Source organism: Octopus sinensis, linkage group LG16 (assembly GCF_006345805.1).
Source record: "Octopus sinensis linkage group LG16, ASM634580v1, whole genome shotgun sequence".
Lineage (NCBI taxonomy): Eukaryota > Metazoa > Mollusca > Cephalopoda > Octopoda > Octopodidae > Octopus > Octopus sinensis.
In genome coordinates, this window is record NC_043012.1 from 1,081,340 (window position 1) to 1,099,542 (window position 18,203).

At 37.3% G+C, this 18,203-nt stretch overlaps 1 protein-coding gene across 1 annotated transcript in view; it reads left to right on the top strand.

The window, feature by feature from the left end:
• The window catches only part of LOC115220519 (sodium/potassium/calcium exchanger Nckx30C), a 77,548-nt gene that overhangs the window by 46,336 nt on the left and 13,009 nt on the right, over window positions 1–18,203 (top strand). The window contains exons 3-6 of the mRNA XM_029790658.2: window positions 4,525–4,554; window positions 7,050–7,155; window positions 11,824–12,185; window positions 16,750–16,929. Of these exons, the coding sequence (XP_029646518.1) occupies window positions 7,125–7,155; window positions 11,824–12,185; window positions 16,750–16,929 (573 nt within the window). The 5' untranslated portion in view covers window positions 4,525–4,554; window positions 7,050–7,124. The remainder of the gene's footprint in view (window positions 1–4,524; window positions 4,555–7,049; window positions 7,156–11,823; window positions 12,186–16,749; window positions 16,930–18,203) is intronic.

Sequence of the window (18,203 nt, forward strand, 5' to 3'; positions counted from 1 at the left end):
TATACACACAACAACACCACACACACCACACATTATTATATATACATAGTATTATCAAAATTAATAATAATAGGTATGAAAATTTATGTCAACACAACATTGTCAAGGTAAGCCATATTGGTGAAATTTTAATTGAACATCTCAAAAGATTTGAGCTGTTAAAAAATACTAACAAAATGAAACCCCAAACCAAATTTAACTTCAGAAATTCATTCATTCAACCGAAAGCAACGTCATTAGTTTATAAAAATAAAATATAAAAAATACCACAATAATTCCATATTTTTTGCATGACACCTTGGGCAAGTGTCTTCCACTATAGGTTTGGGTCGACCAAAACCTTGTGAATGGATTTGGTAGACGGAAACTGAAAAAAGCCTGTTGTATATATATATATATATATATATATATAAAACTTACTTGGAAATGGATGCATGGCGTTCAATCATATAATAATATAAATAATATATATATATATATACATGTAAATACTTGCATATATATGTATATATACATGCACACATTTGTGTAGGGCGTCAAAATACGTAAACAACATGTAAAACGAGAAAATGAAATACAAAAACATGGAAGTATTTAATGTTCTCGTTTTTCATGTTGTTTACGCTTTTTGACGTTCTCTACCCATATATGCATATGTATATACATATATATGCAAGTATGTACATATATGTACGTATAAATGCATATATATATTATCTATATTATATATATCTATATATTTATATATATATAGATAGATAGATAGATAGATAGATAGATAGATAGATAGATAGATAGATAAATGTGTATGTTTGTGCATCTGTGTTTTTTCCCCCAACATTGCTTATCAACAGATGCTGGTGTGTTTATGCGCCTGTAACTTAGCAGTTCAGCAAAAGGGACTGATAGAATAAGTACTAGGCTTACAAAGAATGAGTCCTGGGTTCGATTTGTTAGACTTAAGGTGGTATGCAGTCTAATGACTGAAACAAATAAAAGAATTAAAGATATTTGAAATCTAGAAAAAATATCTAATGTAGAAAACGAGTATATCTATCTGCTAAAAATGTTGTGTTGGCATAAATTTTTGTACATATTATTATTAAGTTTATAATGTTGTGTGTGTGTGTGTGTGTGTGTGTGTGTGTGTGAATATATATCTGTATATGTTAATGCAATTGAAACAATTGTTGGATTTTTAAGGTGTGATCTAAAAAAAAAAAAGATATGATTTTCTTCATACATCTTATTGATTGTTATTAATATTCTGAATTTCTTAAAATTCTGCATAAGGATCATTGGATTACCTGCCATGCATGAGGATTTACCTGGGATTTCTATTCTAAATACATTTACTGTGATCTACTTGTTGGAAATTTAATCTTATTCCTTTATACTGCGTGCTTAATTGATATCCACCAGGATTTTTTAATATCATTTTTTATTATATATATACATATAAGAGGGAAGACAACTACGTGGACATCCATTATACTAGAAGTAGATCTGCTATGATCTTACCACTAAGAAAGGAATGCTCTCAAGAAAAATTTAGCAAACACCAGAACGTAAACGAGCATGACAAATGAAATGAAACAAATTTTTCTTGAGAACATTCCTTTCTTAGTGGTAAGATCACAGCGGATCTACTTCTAGCATAATGGATGTCCACGTAGTGGTCACCCCTCTTATATGTATGTAATATAATTTTTCTGAATCTTCAGATTTTAATATGATAGACCAGTGGTTTTAAATTGATATTAATCAAATTAATATTCAATTTTCACCCTTATTTTAAATTTTACATTTAAATTTATATATATATATATATTATATTAAATTAGAGATAAAACCACTACTAGGCAAATCAAACAGTGAAAATCATAAGCCAATACATAGAAATAGAATTAATTAAAAAATATATAAAAAATAAAAAATATAAAAATCCAATTAAAATATTTAAATTAAAGCTAAAAATTTAAAAAATTATTTAAATTAATAATTTAAACTTATAAATTATAAATAAATATATATATATTTTTAATATCATTTTATTTAATTATTTTATTTTTTTATATTTTTTATATTTTTATATTTTAATATTTATTTATTTATTTATTTATTTATTTATATTTTTATAAACTATCAAAAAGTATTAAAAGTTTAATAAGATAAAGAGTATATATATTTGGTGCTATACTCTATGTATTCGAAAAAGGATGAAATAATGCTATACATGATTTCCTCTGTTTAAAATCTGAAGAATTTCAAAATAAATATGCAAAAAAAATTTTAAATGTGAATTCTATGACACTTTTGCTTCATAAGTCCTTAATTTCCAGTTCAAACTTTCATCCAACTGAATTTTAAGAAGCATTGATCATCTCCCTTGTAATAACTGTACTGTCCACTATGGCAAGACAATGGCTTATCAAAAAATATATATAAATATAGAGAGAACAACAGAAACTGTTTTTACACCAAAAGGTAGAATATTCGTCACTTAAAAGTGGATGTTGGGTAAGAACACATAAATACTGCAATATTTAACAAGAGAGAAAATCCCTCATATGGATTCGCAATGCTCAAAATACATCATAGCTCTTGCTGGTGTCAGACATTCATTGCTACTGCTGCTACAGGGACTAACTGATAATGTGATTTTAGCCTCTTTTGGTATTAATATTGCTCCTGTCACTCTCATCATCATCGTTTAACGTCCACTTTCCATGCTAGCATGGGTTGGACGATTTTGACTGAGGGCTGGCAAGCCAGATGGCTGCACCAGGCTCCAATCTTGATCTGGCAGGGTTTCTACAGCTGGATGCCCTTCCTAATGCCGACCACTCCGAGAGTGTAGCGGGTGCTTTTTACGTGCCACCAGCACGGGAGGCCAGTCAGGCGATACGGGCAACGACCTCGCACGAATTTTTTTATACATGCCACCGGCACCCACTGGCTTTTAGTTACATAACTAAATACCTACAAACCTAGAGAACTATGTTGCATGGAAACAATTGTAGTGATTACAAATAAATGTTCCTCTGTACTCCCTCTTGTTGACTCCGTGGCCGTTGCCAGCCTCGCCTGGCCCCCGTGCCGGTGGCACGTAAAAAGCACCATCCGTTTGTGGTCGTTGCCAGCGCTGCCCAGACTGACCTCCATGCCGGTGGCACATAAAAGCACCATCTGTTCATGTCCGTTGCCAGCCTCGCCTGGCCCCCGTGCCGGTGGCACGTAAAAGCACCACCCGTTCGTGGTCGTTTGCCAGCTCCGTCTGGCACCTGTGCGGGTGGCACATAAAAAGCACCCACTACACTCGCGGAGTGGTTGGCGTTAGGAAGGGCATCCAGCCGTAGAAACACTGCCAGATCAGACTGGGCCTGATGCAGCCTTCTGGCTTCACAGACCCCAGTTGAACCGTCCAACCCATGCTAGCATGGAAAACGGATGCTAAATGATGATGATGATGATGATGATAGACATAGATATATTCATACATATATACATACACACATGCATACACACACACAAACAAACACACACACACACATATATCCTATACTTGTAAAGTAGTTAAAGGTTGGTGGATGGATGAGCATCCAGTCATAAAAGTACTGTTTGAAATAAGTATCCAACTAACTGATGCCAGCATAGATAAATGGAAGTAAAAAAAATGGGCAAATGAATATATGGCTTGGGAAAAGAGAAAAACACACACACACACTTCTTCTCCTCCTTCTTCTTCTTCTTCTTCCTCTTGCTTCTTCTTCTTCTCCTTCTTTTCCTATGTTACTACTACTACTACTACTACTACTACTACTACTACTACATTCACTGTTGCTTCTTTTTCTTCTTTAACTTCTCCCCTTCTCAAACCTTAATTTTCAAATAATAAATACATTTTCTGATGTCTCTCTCTCTCTCTTTTCCCTTTCACCCCACTCTCTCTCTTTCATTCTCTCTCTTTATTTTTATCTCTCTCTCTTACTGATTTCTCATGTTTTTCTCTCTTTTCTTCTTTTTCTTTTTTATTTCTTTTTCTCTTCCTTTTGGTTATTGCTGGCGTTCTTATTGTTGTTATTGTAACAACTCCTGCTGATACTCTGCTGTTACTCTTGATACTCCTGTTGTTACTCCTGCTGTTAAACTTGCTGTTACTTCTGTCACTCCTGCTGATACACCTGATACTCCTGCCATTACTCCTGCTGATACTCCTGCCATTACTCCTGCTGATACTCCTGATACTCCTGCTGTTACACCTGTTGTTACTCCTGACACTCCTGTTGATACTCCTGCCATTACTCCTGCTGATACTCCTGATACTCCTGCTGTTACACCTGTTGTTACTCCTGACACTCCTGCTGATACTCCTGATACTCCTGCTGTTACACTTATTGTTACTCCTGCTGTTATACTTGCTGTTACTCCTGACATTTCTACTGCTACACTTGCTGCTATTCCTGGTACTCCTGCTGATATACTCCTGTCACTGCTGTTATTACTCTTCTACTTCTCTTTCTCATTCTTGCTGTTCAGCAGCCTGAAATAAAGGTGATCATATTTTCAATTTAATTAATGAAACAAAACAATTTCTTTTAATTTAATTTTAAAATTTAATAAAAAATAGAAATATCAAATTTTCTAGAATTAGTTAAAAGGGTATATATACATATATATATACATATATAAAGAATGTTGTAGTTTGCATTATTGCTTTTGTAATTGACGCAAATTTTTTTTTTTATCTAGTTTCAGCTCACGAGCAGTGGCCATGCTGGGGCACCGCCATTGTTCACTGCCAATGTTGTTGTTATTGTTATAGTCTTCCTATGTTGTTGCTGTTATCAGTATTCTTATGGCTATAATGAAATTAGTATGTTTAGGACTGTTCTATTATATTAGATTGATTCAAACGGTTGTTCAGAGTTTTGGTTACATATATAGTATATACATGCATTATGATCATTAGATATAAGATTACAATAAATTATGTTATTATGGTTCCTCATGAAGATAACATGGACACCACTCAGGGCCAAAAGATTGACCGTTATGTAAACCTCAGCAAGGAATATGAAGATGCAGGCTGGAAAGTGGAGCATTTTCCAACTCAAGTCAGATGCAGAGGGTTTGTTGGACACAGTGTGAGGCGACTTGTTATTGTTAGGCCTAACTCATCGTAAAGTCAATACCACCATGACCAAACTACCATGGAAACGGTTAGCCACTGGATTTGGTTAAAAAGAGACGATGAACAATGGCTAGAAGAATATTGAGCCTTATTTGATAACCAGTTGATCTAGCAAGTGGGGCCTCATATCAGTGAGGGGAGCTAGTGCACATTGATGCCATTAAGAGGTAGGCCCCGAAACAGCACACATTCTCTCCTGATGACCCCATACACTTGCTGACTTCTGGTATGTGGAGCTCTCGACTGGTAGCACTTGCATGTGTAAGTTGTTTTCAAAAACATCTAAGATATAAATAGTACTTTATAATATGAATATCATAACTTACACTATATTATATGAGTACCATAGCTTATACTGCACCATATGTATACATATCAAGTGTTATAAGAAAATTCAAGTATCGCAACAAATTGTTTTGTGGCTGTGTGGTAAGAAGCTTGATTTCTAACCACATGGTTCTGGGTTCAGTCCCACTGCATGGCACCTTGGGCAAGTGTCTTCTGCTATAGCTTCTGGCCGATCAAAGCCTTGTGAGTAGATTTGGTCAATGGAAACTGAAAGAAGCTCCTCTTATATATATATATAAATATGTGTGTGTATGTATGTATCTGTGTTTGTCCCTCACCATTGCTTGACAACCGATGTTGTGTTTACATCCCCATAACTTAGCAGTTTGGCAAAAGAGACTAGGCTTACAAAGAATAAGTCCTTGGATTAATTTGTTTGACTAAAGGCAGTGCTCCAGCATGACCACAGTCAAATGACTGAAACAAATAAAAGAATATCATATTTGATAATAAATAAATTACATGTCTGCATTAATGCAAAATGCAAAAAAAAATCTTTCAAAATAATGTAGAATTTATGCTATGTCCTCAGGTGTATCATAATTAATATATTATACAATATGTATAGCTGAACTTACAGTATAGGCACAGGAGTGGCTGTGTGGTAAGTAGCTTGTTTACCAACCACATGGTTCCGGGTTCAGTCCCACTGTGTGGCACCTTGGGCAGGTGTCTTCTACTATAGCCTCGGGCCGACCAAAGCCTTGTGAGTGGATTTGGTAGACGGAAACTGAAAGAAGCCCGTCGTATATATGTATATATATATATATATATATATATGTATGCGTGTGTGTGTTTGTGTGTCTGTGTTTGTCCCCCTAGCATTGCTTGACAACCGATGCTGGTGTGTTTATGTCCCCGTTACTTAGCGGTTCAGCAAAAGAGACCGATAGAATAATACTGGGCTTACAAAAGAATAAGTCCCGGGGTCGAGTTGCTCGACTAAAGGCGGTGCTCCAGCATGGCCACAGTCAAATGACTGAAACATGTAAAAGAGTAAAAGAGTATATGAGGTGAAGAAAACTCCTTGGTTTTGGGTGAAAGGAAATACAGGAGGACGAGTTAATTGTGATTTTATTCAACATATCACCCCACTCGGATTCACACACTTATTGCATTGGTCCTTCAGTTTTTCTGAGCCCTGTAAAAGAACTTGGGTGGTTGGGCCTCCAGCCAGGCCTTTCACAATATCCTTAAAGCTAGGGAGTTTTCAGTGCCCCTTTTGTATGTCTGTAATGTTACAGTATAATGTTTGTGATAGTTTATACTCTGTACTATCATCATCATCATTTAACGTCCGCTTTCCATGCTAGCATGGGTTGGACTATGTATTATATATATGGACTATATCTTGTATTATATTATGGACTATGTATTATATATATATCATATAATTACATAAATAAAATGTGTAACAAGCATATTGTAATCCATGCTATACTCTATGTATGTCGTAACTAAATGCGATCCTTTTCCTATTTTTTCTTTTTATTTACTATCTCCAAAGAAACCAGTCCGGAGTTGTAGTTTACCAATTCTACACTCTGGAAGTGGTAGATTTCGTCATGGATTTCTGCAACTCATGATTCATACTATTGATCCACTGGGAGAAGGTGAGTAACATTTTGTTTTTTTTGCTGGTCGTCATCATCATCATCATCATCATCATCATCATCATCATCATCATCATCAGTCCCACTGTGTGGCACCTTGGGCAAGTGTCTTCTACTATAGCCTTGAGCTGACCAAAGCCTTGTGAGTGGATTTTGTAGACAGAAACTGAAAGAAGCCAGTTATATATATGTATATGTATATATATATGTGTGTGTGTGTGTATGTGTCTGTGTTTGTCCCCCCCAACATCGCTTGACAACTGTTTGCCACATAAAGCATTTAACTTGAGGTATTTCTAAGATCTATACGGAAGATCTAATATCTGGAGAGACAAATTGAGTTTGTCCAATTGTTAGGTGAAGAGACAAAATCTTAAATGGTAATTAAAAACTGTTTGGTTGTATCGAGCATTCAACTCTTAGTGTTTCTCAAATCTGTCTTGAGGATGCATGGAACCTGGAAAAACAAACAGATGATACTGTGTGGTAAGTAGCTTGCTTCCCAACCACATGGCTCTGGGTTCAGTCCCACTGCGTGGCATCTTGGGCAAGTGTCTTCTGCTATAGCCCCAGGCCGACCAATGCCTTGTGAGTGGATTTGGTAGACGGAAACTGAAAGAAGCCTGTCTTATATATGTATATATATATATGTATGTATGTGTGTGTTTGTGTGTCTGTGTTTGTCCCCCCTAGCATTGCTTGACAATCGATGCTGGTGTGTTTACGTCCCCGTCACTTAGCAGTTTGGCAAAAGAGAACGATAGAATAAGTATTGGGCTTACAAAGAATAAGTCCCGGGGTTGATATAAACACACCAGCATCGGTTGTCAAGCAATGCTAGGGGGACAAACACACATGCACATTTATATATACATATATACGACGGGCTTCTTTCAGTTTCCGTCTACCAAATCCACTCACTAGGCTTTGGTCGGCCCGATGCTATAGTAGAAGACACTTGCCAAAGGTGCCATGCAGTGGGACTGAACCCGGAACCATGTGGTTGGTAAACAAGCTACTTACCACACATCCACTCCTGCGCCTATGAACAGCCTTTTTTCAGAAGAGGGCTGCATGAGCCTTGGTTCATCATCAGGAAAACCACACCTATAAAACAATCAAGGTAATTTTTTGTTAAGCACGCCATTCAGAAAATTCTGCTGCCTACAATTTGCTATGACAAGTACCCTAACCTAAAGGTTAGGGTACTTGGTTTGTAACTGTTAAGTCTTGGTTCCAATCCGTGGAGTAGATGGCATGTCATATCATTGAGCAAAGTGCTTCATTCCACATCGCTTCAGTGCATTCAGCTCAAAATTAGTAGTAACGGAACCTGGGGGTTAAACCATGGATGGACAGGCATCCTCTCAGGAATGGGGGCCATGTACTCCCAGACTAAATTCTTTGAAAATCTGAATAAGTTGTGAACGGTAAGAGCCTGGAAGACAGGTTATTGTAAAGGAGAGAAGGATTTGAATACCTTTTCCAACAGGTAGAACAGTAATATAGAAACTCCTTCTTTGACTCACAAAAGAGTTAGTTGTAGTTATTGTTAGGTTTAATATTTTAGTTCCACTCCTCTAGGAGTGGCTGTGTGGTAAGTAGCTTGCTTACCAACCACATGGTTCCGGGTTCAGTCCCACTGCGTGGCATCTTGGGCAAGTGTCTTCTACTATAGCCTCGGGCCGACCAATGCCTTGTGAGTGGATTTGGTAGATGGAAACTGAAAGAAGCCCGTCGTATATATGTATATATATATGTATGTGTGTGTATATGTTTGTGTGTCTGTGTTTGTCCCCCCTAGCATTGCTTGACAACCGATGCTGGTGTGTTTACGTCCCCGTCACTTAGCGGTTCGGCAAAAAGAGACCGATAGAATAAGTACTGGGCTTACAAAGAATAAGTCCCGGGGTCGATTTGCTCGACTAAAGGTGGTGCTCCAGCATGGCCGCAGTCAAATGACTGAAACAAGTAAAAGAGAGTAAAGAGAGTCAGAGTTCAAATTCCACCAAATTCAACTTCAGTTTTCATTTCTTTGCACTTGGGCAAATAAAACGTTTAACTGACATATACTGGAATCTAATGCAAATTGCTACATATTTGCTATGAATTTATAGCCTTGTGTTACTGTATTATATTTAGATGTTGAAGTGGAAATGTTTCAGGAGTTTGTATTACAAATTTAAAATTATCAAAAGCTCTTTAAACAAAAGAAGCCAAATTTTAAACAGGATTTTTTTTTGTTTTATCGCAAGCTTCTGTAGACAACATTGGGAATGACTGTTTTCTCCAAATGAGAAATCTAACCCATTAACTTCATTCAGAAATTTTACTTTTAAGGTTTTGTTCTTTTTTACTTATTTTAATTAGATTTTTCTAATTTTGTTTTTATTTCACATCATTTTCTTTTACTCGTGTTTATTTTTTTAAAAAATCAAATTTAAGTTTTGAAAAATATTTTCTCTCTTCTTTTCTGTCTTTTTAAATATTTCTTTCTCTTTTCTTGAAAAATGTTTCTATGCAACAAGACAGAAAGTAATATATATTTGTATACACACACACACACACACACACACATATATATATATATACACATATATATATGTAGATATATGTATATATATATATATGTGTGTGTGTGTATGTATGTATATGTATATATGTATAAGCATATATGTGTGTGTGCATATATATACATATATATATATATATATATATATATATATATATATATACATATATATATCATATGTATGTGTATACATATGATAGAACAAATAAATAAATAAAATCGAAAAGATATGAACAGATATTATATAGAAAATTATTTTTAAAAAACTAGAATAAAAAAGTGAAGAATTTGTTTTGCAAATACCAAATTAATTAGCATACTTCTATTTTTATTTTATTCTTTATTATTTTAAAATTTTAAATTATGAACTTTTCTAGTTTATATATTTATTTATTTATTTAGTTATTTATTTATTTTTGTTTAATCTGACGAGTTTATGTTACATCAGAAATATAACAAAAATTTTTCGTGGCTGTTTTTCAAAGTTTTATTTATATTTCTTTTTTCTTTCTGAAAGTTGTAAAGCTTCTTTCATAAAACATAAAATAGTTTCCTCTTTAAAGAATTCCTACAGTCTCATTATATTTAAATACTTCATTACAGATTTATTCATTCAATTACAATAATAATTCCTTTTTTTTTTAGAGTGTTATTTTTCTTACATTTTTCTTTTTAGGTTTTCCTTTTTCATAATCACCTAGTTTTGATAAAACTTGTTGAAGCAGGTTCACCACAGTGTGGTATCTTCTTTCATAAATCCAGTCCTCAGGACTATTTGCACTCAGAACCGTTTTCAAATAGAAAGGCATTCATTAACCTAACATTTCTTCTGTTCTTTCTGTTTATTCGTTTCTGAATAAACTGTTGTAGAATTTGTGTTGAGGAACAGAACTGAAAATGGGAGAATATTTTCAGCATTATAATGGATTTTTCAGAACAAAAAGCTTATTGGACAAATGCCTTTAAGCCTCTTTGCATTTTGTGTTCAAATGACACTTGGGTTGACTTTTATAGTCATCCTTCTGGTATCAATAAAATGCATTACTAATATCACAGTGGATTCATTTAAACCAACCATAAGCATGTATGCACACACACACACACACACATACACACACACAAACATACAGAGGATGCGGCAAAAACCTTCCTAGATTTACCAGCTGCAAACGCATGGTATAATCAGATTCACACCACAGTGATAACAAAAACATAACTGGTGAAACAATACCTATATGAAAATATTATGATTATTTGCTTAACTTTATTAATGTTATAGAAATATTAATATTTCTAAGTCTCTCTAAAGGAGACTACGGCAGCGGTACAGGATATTAATAATTATCGCCAAGCTGATATGGCAGTCCAGAAATATTGGACAAATGCTGCCGTTGATTAGCTCCAAGAGGCCATCACCTCTAGCAAGCTATGTGACACATGAACCTGTGTCCATTATAACCTTCGAACATCTGCAGACTAGTTTCAGGGTATTTGCCCCTTATCAGTACTGCTGCCATAGTCTCCTTTAGAGAGACTTAGAAATATTAATATTTCTATGTTTGAAAACCAGTGGATGCAACTGGGGTCTGGGAAGCCAGAAGGCTGCACCAGGCCCAGTCTGATCTGGCAATGTTTCTATGGCTGGATGCCCTTCCTAACACCAACCACTCCATGAGTGTAGTGGGTGCTTTTTACGTGCCAGACGAGGCTGGCAAACGGCCACGGTCGGATGGTGCTTTTTACGTGCCACCGGCACGGAGGCCAGGCGAGGCTGGCAAATGGCCACGATCGGATGGTGCTTTTTACGTGCCACCGGCACGGAGTCCAGGCGAGGCTGGCAAACGGCCATGGTCGGATGTTGCTTTTTACGTGCCACCGGCACAGAGGTCAGGCGAGGCTGGTAAACAGCCACGATCAGATGGTGCTTTTTACGTGCCACCGGCACGGAGGCCAGGCGAGGCTGGCAACGGCCACGATCAGATGGTGCTTTTTACGTGCCACCGGCAATACCCCTATCGAATTCTTTGTTACTTCACTGAACCAATCTATGCCGTTCCATTCCTGTAACCTTTCCTTTTTTTTTTCTCTCTATTCAGCCAAAGTTCAAGACAAAGCAGTGAAAATGCATGCAGTTGCTACTCTGAACGTTGTACTAGATGGCGATTCGACTGCGGAAGGAAACACCGAGAAAGACGCTATACAAAAAGATGGTAAAGACCCGTCCATTCATGCTATCTCTAATGGGAAAATAGCCAGCGAAGATCAGGCTTCGGCAAAGGAGCAACCATCTCTGGGCACTGAAGTGGGTAGTCAGGAGACTCAGCTTACGAACATGGGTTCGGCAGAAATCGGGTCAAACACTGACTTACCACTTCAGACCACCACCTCTCCTTGCACTCCACCTGAAGTTGAAGAAATAAAATTACCATCTCCACAATCTGCTGTGCCACAAAAACAAGTAAGGGGTTGTTTTTTGGATTCATTTTAATTAAGATCTAATTAATGTATCTTTTTTTTTTTGTGTGTGGAGGCGCAATGGCCCAGTGCTTAGGGCAGCGGACTTGCAGTCAGAGGATCGCAGTTTTGATTCCCAGTTCAGGCATTGTGTGTATTTATTGAGCAAAAACACCTAAAAGCTCCACGAGGCTCCGGCAGGGGGGTGGGGTGGAGACCCCTGTTGTACTCCAACTTTCTCTCACTCTTTTTCTTCCCGTTTCTTGAGTAATGCTGCGATGGACTGGCATCCGTCCAGCTGGGGGGAACACATACACCACAGAAACTGGGAAACCGGGCCCATGAGACTGGCTAGGCTTGAAAAGGGCACATATTTATTGTATTTTCTGGCAAACAAGTTGACATAGTTTATGGTGTAATTATGTAATGTAAGCATTCAAGTGTCTTCAGTTTTTCCAAACCTTGCTGCATTTCACAAGGAGTTTTTGGTCCTTCAAAGTTGTTTTGATGTATAAGTCAACCAATCTTTTTTGGCTGTAAATTTTTTTTTTGTATAATTCAACTTGTATGGCAGAAAAAGTGGTATTTATTTACTCCGTATTTGTCTTCTATGAACAAAAGCAGTATTTTTAGTTGCAGTAGAATAAAGAACTCCCGTTTTAGAAAAATTGGAAAGTATTGGTGAAAGGAAGGACCCAGTTGTAAAATCCTTCTTCTAATAATTTTCTGTCTATACCCATGCTGTCATAGAAAATTGGACTTTAAATGGACGTCTAGTAAATCCATTTATGATGCTTTGCTCAGCCTGAGTTAGTAGAAGATACTTGCCCAGGGTTATATGCAGTAGGACTCTACTGAATCCAAAACTAAGTGGGTGGGAACTAAAGTTTCCACCACACAGCCATGCCTGTCCCAGAATGTTATTTTAATCAAAGGGTTTGAAAAATAAATACGTGCAAACAAACATTTGTTTTAAAAAGTATGATTTTTATTAGACCTTTAAGAAACCAATAAAAGATGGCACGAACATAAACGAAAATAATAATAACCTTAAGAAGATAACTGGGTAATGCCATTAGTATCTACGGCAAGGAGGAAGAAGAGAGAAAATAAGAATGAAATAAAATAAAACAAGCTGCAATAAAGAAGAGTGGGGGAAAAAAATAAAGAAAATAATATAAAATAATATAAAATAATATAAAAAACAAGAGCACTCAGAGAGTGCAAACCTCCACCAAGGCAACACCAATGTCGTCTCAAATGATTAGTCAGAGAGGATTTTTAAAATGAGAATATTTGAAATAAACTCAACTGCTCTCACAAATAATACTAAAAATGAGCCCAAATGCTCTCAAAAATTAAGTTAAAAAACAGGAAAAAATAATCCATAATCCTTGTCTGGTACCGGATCGAACCCAAAATCTAATAAGTTTGTGCCAGTCACAAGGCCAAGCATCTCTGAAAATTTCCTCTGAATCCATCCAGCGGTTCTTGAGGTATCTCGTCCATGGACAAACAAACAAAAAAAGCAAGCAAACTTGACTGGAAGCAATACCTCTGCCTTTGCTAAGGCAGAGGTAAAGGCAGAGGTACTAAAGATACACCAGTACAATAACCTTAATGTGCATGAGGAAAATATAAAACTTATACATGGGACTATAGCTGAAGATATTTGTCCATGGTACCATCTAGTACAATGGTTCTCAACAAGAGTTCCTATGACCCTTGAAGGGTCCATGTGAGATTTTGCTGTTAAAATTTATATCCAATAATTTGGTTACACTTCTACAATACGCAAAATAGTTTAGTAATTTTTTTTTTTTATATAATTCCTTGTTTTGTTTTTTTATCAAGGCTGATTGCCTGGGCCAACCTGACTACCTCTCTCCATCCCTCCCGATCTTCCTTTAGTGTTTTTTGGTCTTCATGAATTATAAAAATATAGTAATGGGATTTTGTAAACATTGAATAGCTGTGATGGTCCACCCATGTAAAATAGGAATCAAAGGGCTCCAAAGATAAATTAAAAAATTAAAAAAATGGTAGAATGCCTCTGATCTAGTGGGACCGAACCTAACAACTGAGGAATGTGCTTAACAAGAGAGTCATACAAGCAACCTAACCTTTAGTATTCAGAGTACTCTTTCAAATGTAAGAATAAAGATTCCCTTCGGTTATGAATGACCATGGGAATTACACCTAGAAAGTTACTCTCCAAGGCACAAGTCTGGGCAAGGTTATTTTATGGAAGATCAGCAGTCACCTGTGCATACCCCCACTGATGTTAAGCAAAGGAAAAATAAAGGGGTCGATAACCCTTAGCACCAGTGACATCACACCTCATTTCTACAGTTAAGTGAACTGGAGCAACGTGAAATAAAGTGTCTTGCTCAAGAACACAGCATAGAGCCCTGTCCAGGAATCGAACTCACTACCTCATGATTGTGAGCCTGATGCTCTAATCACTTAACCATTCAATTTCTTTCAAATGTAACACTTGTTTATTCACATTGTTTACATTTAATCATTTATTAGCTAACAGGTTTGAGAGTTGATTGTTATTATAATGATATTGTAAGGTAGGTGTGGAGGCGCAATGGACCAGTGGTTAGGGCAGCGGACTCGCGGTCATAGGATCACAGTTTCGATTCCCAGACCGGGCGTTGTGAGTGTTTATTGAGTGAAAACACCTAAAGCTCCACGAGGCTCCGGCAGGGGATGGTGGTGATCCCTGCTGTACTCTTTCACCACAACTTCCTCTCACTCTTACTTCCTGTTTCTGTTGTACGTGTATTTCAAAGGGCCGGCCTTGTCACTCTCTGTGTCACGCTGAATATCCCCGAGAACTATGTTAAGGGTACACGTGTCTGTGGAGTGCTCAGCCACTTACACGTTAATTTCATGAGCAGGCTGTTCCATTGATTCGGATCAACCGGAACCCTCATCGTCATAATCGACGGAGTGCTTCCTACTCCTACTGTAAGGTAGGTGTGTGAGGCAGCCTCTGAGCCAGTTTGTACATAAACCAGATGAACAATTTGGGCCTCATATGGCATTTTTAAATTTCAAAGGATTAAAGAGGAAAACATTTCCGCCATGAAAATCATCATCATCATCATCATCATCGTATAGCGTCCGCTTTCCATGCTAGCATGGGTTGGACGGTTCAACTGGGGTAAGGCTGCACCAGGCCCAGTCTGATCTGGCAATGTTTCTATCATCATCATTGTTCAACTGTGGTCGAGACAATGGAATTTACCATGCTACGCCAGACTTCATGGTCCATCATGGCATTACGGAGGTCCTGTTGCTGGATGCCTGTATCCCTGGAGATTACATCAGGGTAGGAGAGTGTGCGCCCTCTGGTATTGTGAGTAGATGGCTTCCAGAGGAGAAGAGCGGAAATTACCTCTTTTTCAGCTCTACAACAATGTCCAGCACACTGGACTCTCCTACCTTTCACAAGAGATGACACAGGTGGTAGTTTCCCATATATTTGCATTTTGGTTGGATGGCGCTTCCACGAGAGATTTTGAGCTCTCATAAGGAGGCGAGTGTAGGTTCCATCCAACCGCCTCTCAAGCTTCTTTGATAACGTCCAGGTTTCTGAGCTATATAGTAGAATTGGTTCGACTGTGGCTATGAAGATTTCAAGTTTGAAGTCTCTACTTAGATTTGATGACCAGATCTTATGCATGTCATTACAGGCTGACCAGGCCATACCCTTTCTAGTTAGAAAGTCTTTTCCAGATGATGATATGTATGACCCAAGATATTTGTAATCAGAAACCATATTTAAGGGCGCATTGTTGAGATAATGGATGATGCAATCACTGTTGGGCAGGCACTTGTTTATGTATTCAGTCTTGGCCTCATTGAGGTAAAGACCTACACAATTTGAGGCTTGTTCAAGAGATTGTAAAAGAGACTGGGCATTGGAGAGAGAATCACTGCTAAGAGCGATGTCATCAGCAAAGTCAGTGTCTGTCAAGTACTCAGCTGAGTGTCTGGAACTTCTTCTTGGTTTTATTTCAAAGCCCTTGCCAGAGATGGTATCAACTGACATACGTAGCACATAATCAACAACAATGATGAAAAGAAATGGGGCGAGTGTGTCTCCCTGCAGTATTCCGGCTTTGATTGAGAAAGATGATGTTTCTCCGTCAGGTGTTAAGATGGTTGAAGACGTATCTGTGTAGAGGACCTTGATGGCAGAAATGATTTTGTCTGGTATCCCATAGAGCTTAAGGATTTCAAACATCTTGTACCTATCTACAGAATCGAACGCTTTAGAAAAGTTTACAAATACCATTGCAAGATCACGATTAAATGCTTTTGATTCTTCAATAAGTCTGCATAGGCATAGTATCTGGCTCAGTGTTTCTATGGCTGGATGCCCTTCCTAATGCCAACAACTCCGTGAGTGTAGTGGGTGCTTTTATGTGCCACCAGCACAGGTGCCAGACGAGGCTGGTAAATCAAGTTGATTAATTAGAAAAGTTATAATTTATTAAATGTTAAATTATCTCAGGCATTTAAATGATGTTTCTTTGAATGTTTTTTTGCAGAAAGAACTTCCCATGCCTGAAACTGGTACAGATATGGCAGCGCCACCTGCTGGATTAGTGGAGGAGGAGGAGCCATTAGATATTAGCTGGCCAAAAGAAAACAAGAAACGGATATCATATATATTCATGGCACCAATTATGTTTACATTATGGATTACATTGCCGGATGTGCGAAGAGCTGTAAGTAAAAGGATTTTCTATGTTGTTGTTATTATTATTATTTTTCCTCTTTCAGTTTTGTTTCCATTTCTTACCAAGCATCTTCCCAACACTTAGGACAAAGAAACTCACTGTATACATTGGTAGGCCATTATTATTATTAATCCTTCGTAATACAGTGTAGGTAAAAATGCACTGGAGTCTTTAGTCAAGTTACAAGGACCTCACACAAATTATATTTTCCATAAGATGTGGGCTGTGCCCAATAAGGCTGCTTTTTGCAAGACATCAATTTGGCGGGGGATTTCCAGTTGCCTTAAGAAGTCTTGAAGTTTCAAAGGGACTGAGCCCAATGCTCCAATCACCACTGGTATCACTTTTACATTACCCTCTCGCACACCCTAGTCTTGCCATTTCCACTTTCAATTCGGAGTACTTGGTGATTTCTTCAATCTCTTTACTCACAACATTCACGTCATTTAGTATGGCAACATCAATGATCTGACAGTATTTGTCTTTATTATAATAATAATAATTATTATTATTATATTATTATTATTATTATTATTATTATTATTATTTTCAATGCATGCCATCAAAGTGACACTAGGGTAAAATAGGCAAAGCCCAGTATACCCATCATCACTACCCATCTGATAAGGGTACACCAGGCACATGCATTACAACCATTTGTGCACGACAAGGTGATCTCATATCAAGATAAACAGCACATGACTTTGAAGGTGGGGCCCAGTTAGAATTTTCTTCAGGTCAAGTAACCCATCCTGCTCAAAAGGTCCCTGAATAAGGATTGTTTAAGGATGTTGGATGAAACATTCATGTCTTCAAAGGTGAATTATCCAAACCCCAAAGAATTCCTCTCAACTCATGGCTATGATACTCACCCACTACTTCTACTGGTGATCAGAGATACACATATCATCAGCCACTAAGGGACATGCTCAACTGGTTAAGGTCAAACAACTGATAAGCAAATCTGTGAAGGCGGCGAGCTGGCAGAAACGTTAGCATGCCAGGCGAAATTCTTAGCGATATTTCGTCTGCGTTACGTTGTGAGTTCAAATTTCGCCGAGGTCGACTTTGCCTTTCATCCTTTCGGGGTCGATAAATTAAGTACCAGTTACGTACTGGGGTCGATGTAATCGACTTGATATCTATGTCTGTCCTTGTTTGTTCCCTCTGTGTTTAGCCCCTTGTGGGTAATAAAGAAATAGGTATTGAGCAGAATATTTGTTGTAGCCCATCTTTTATACTAAGACAAAACAATGTGCATG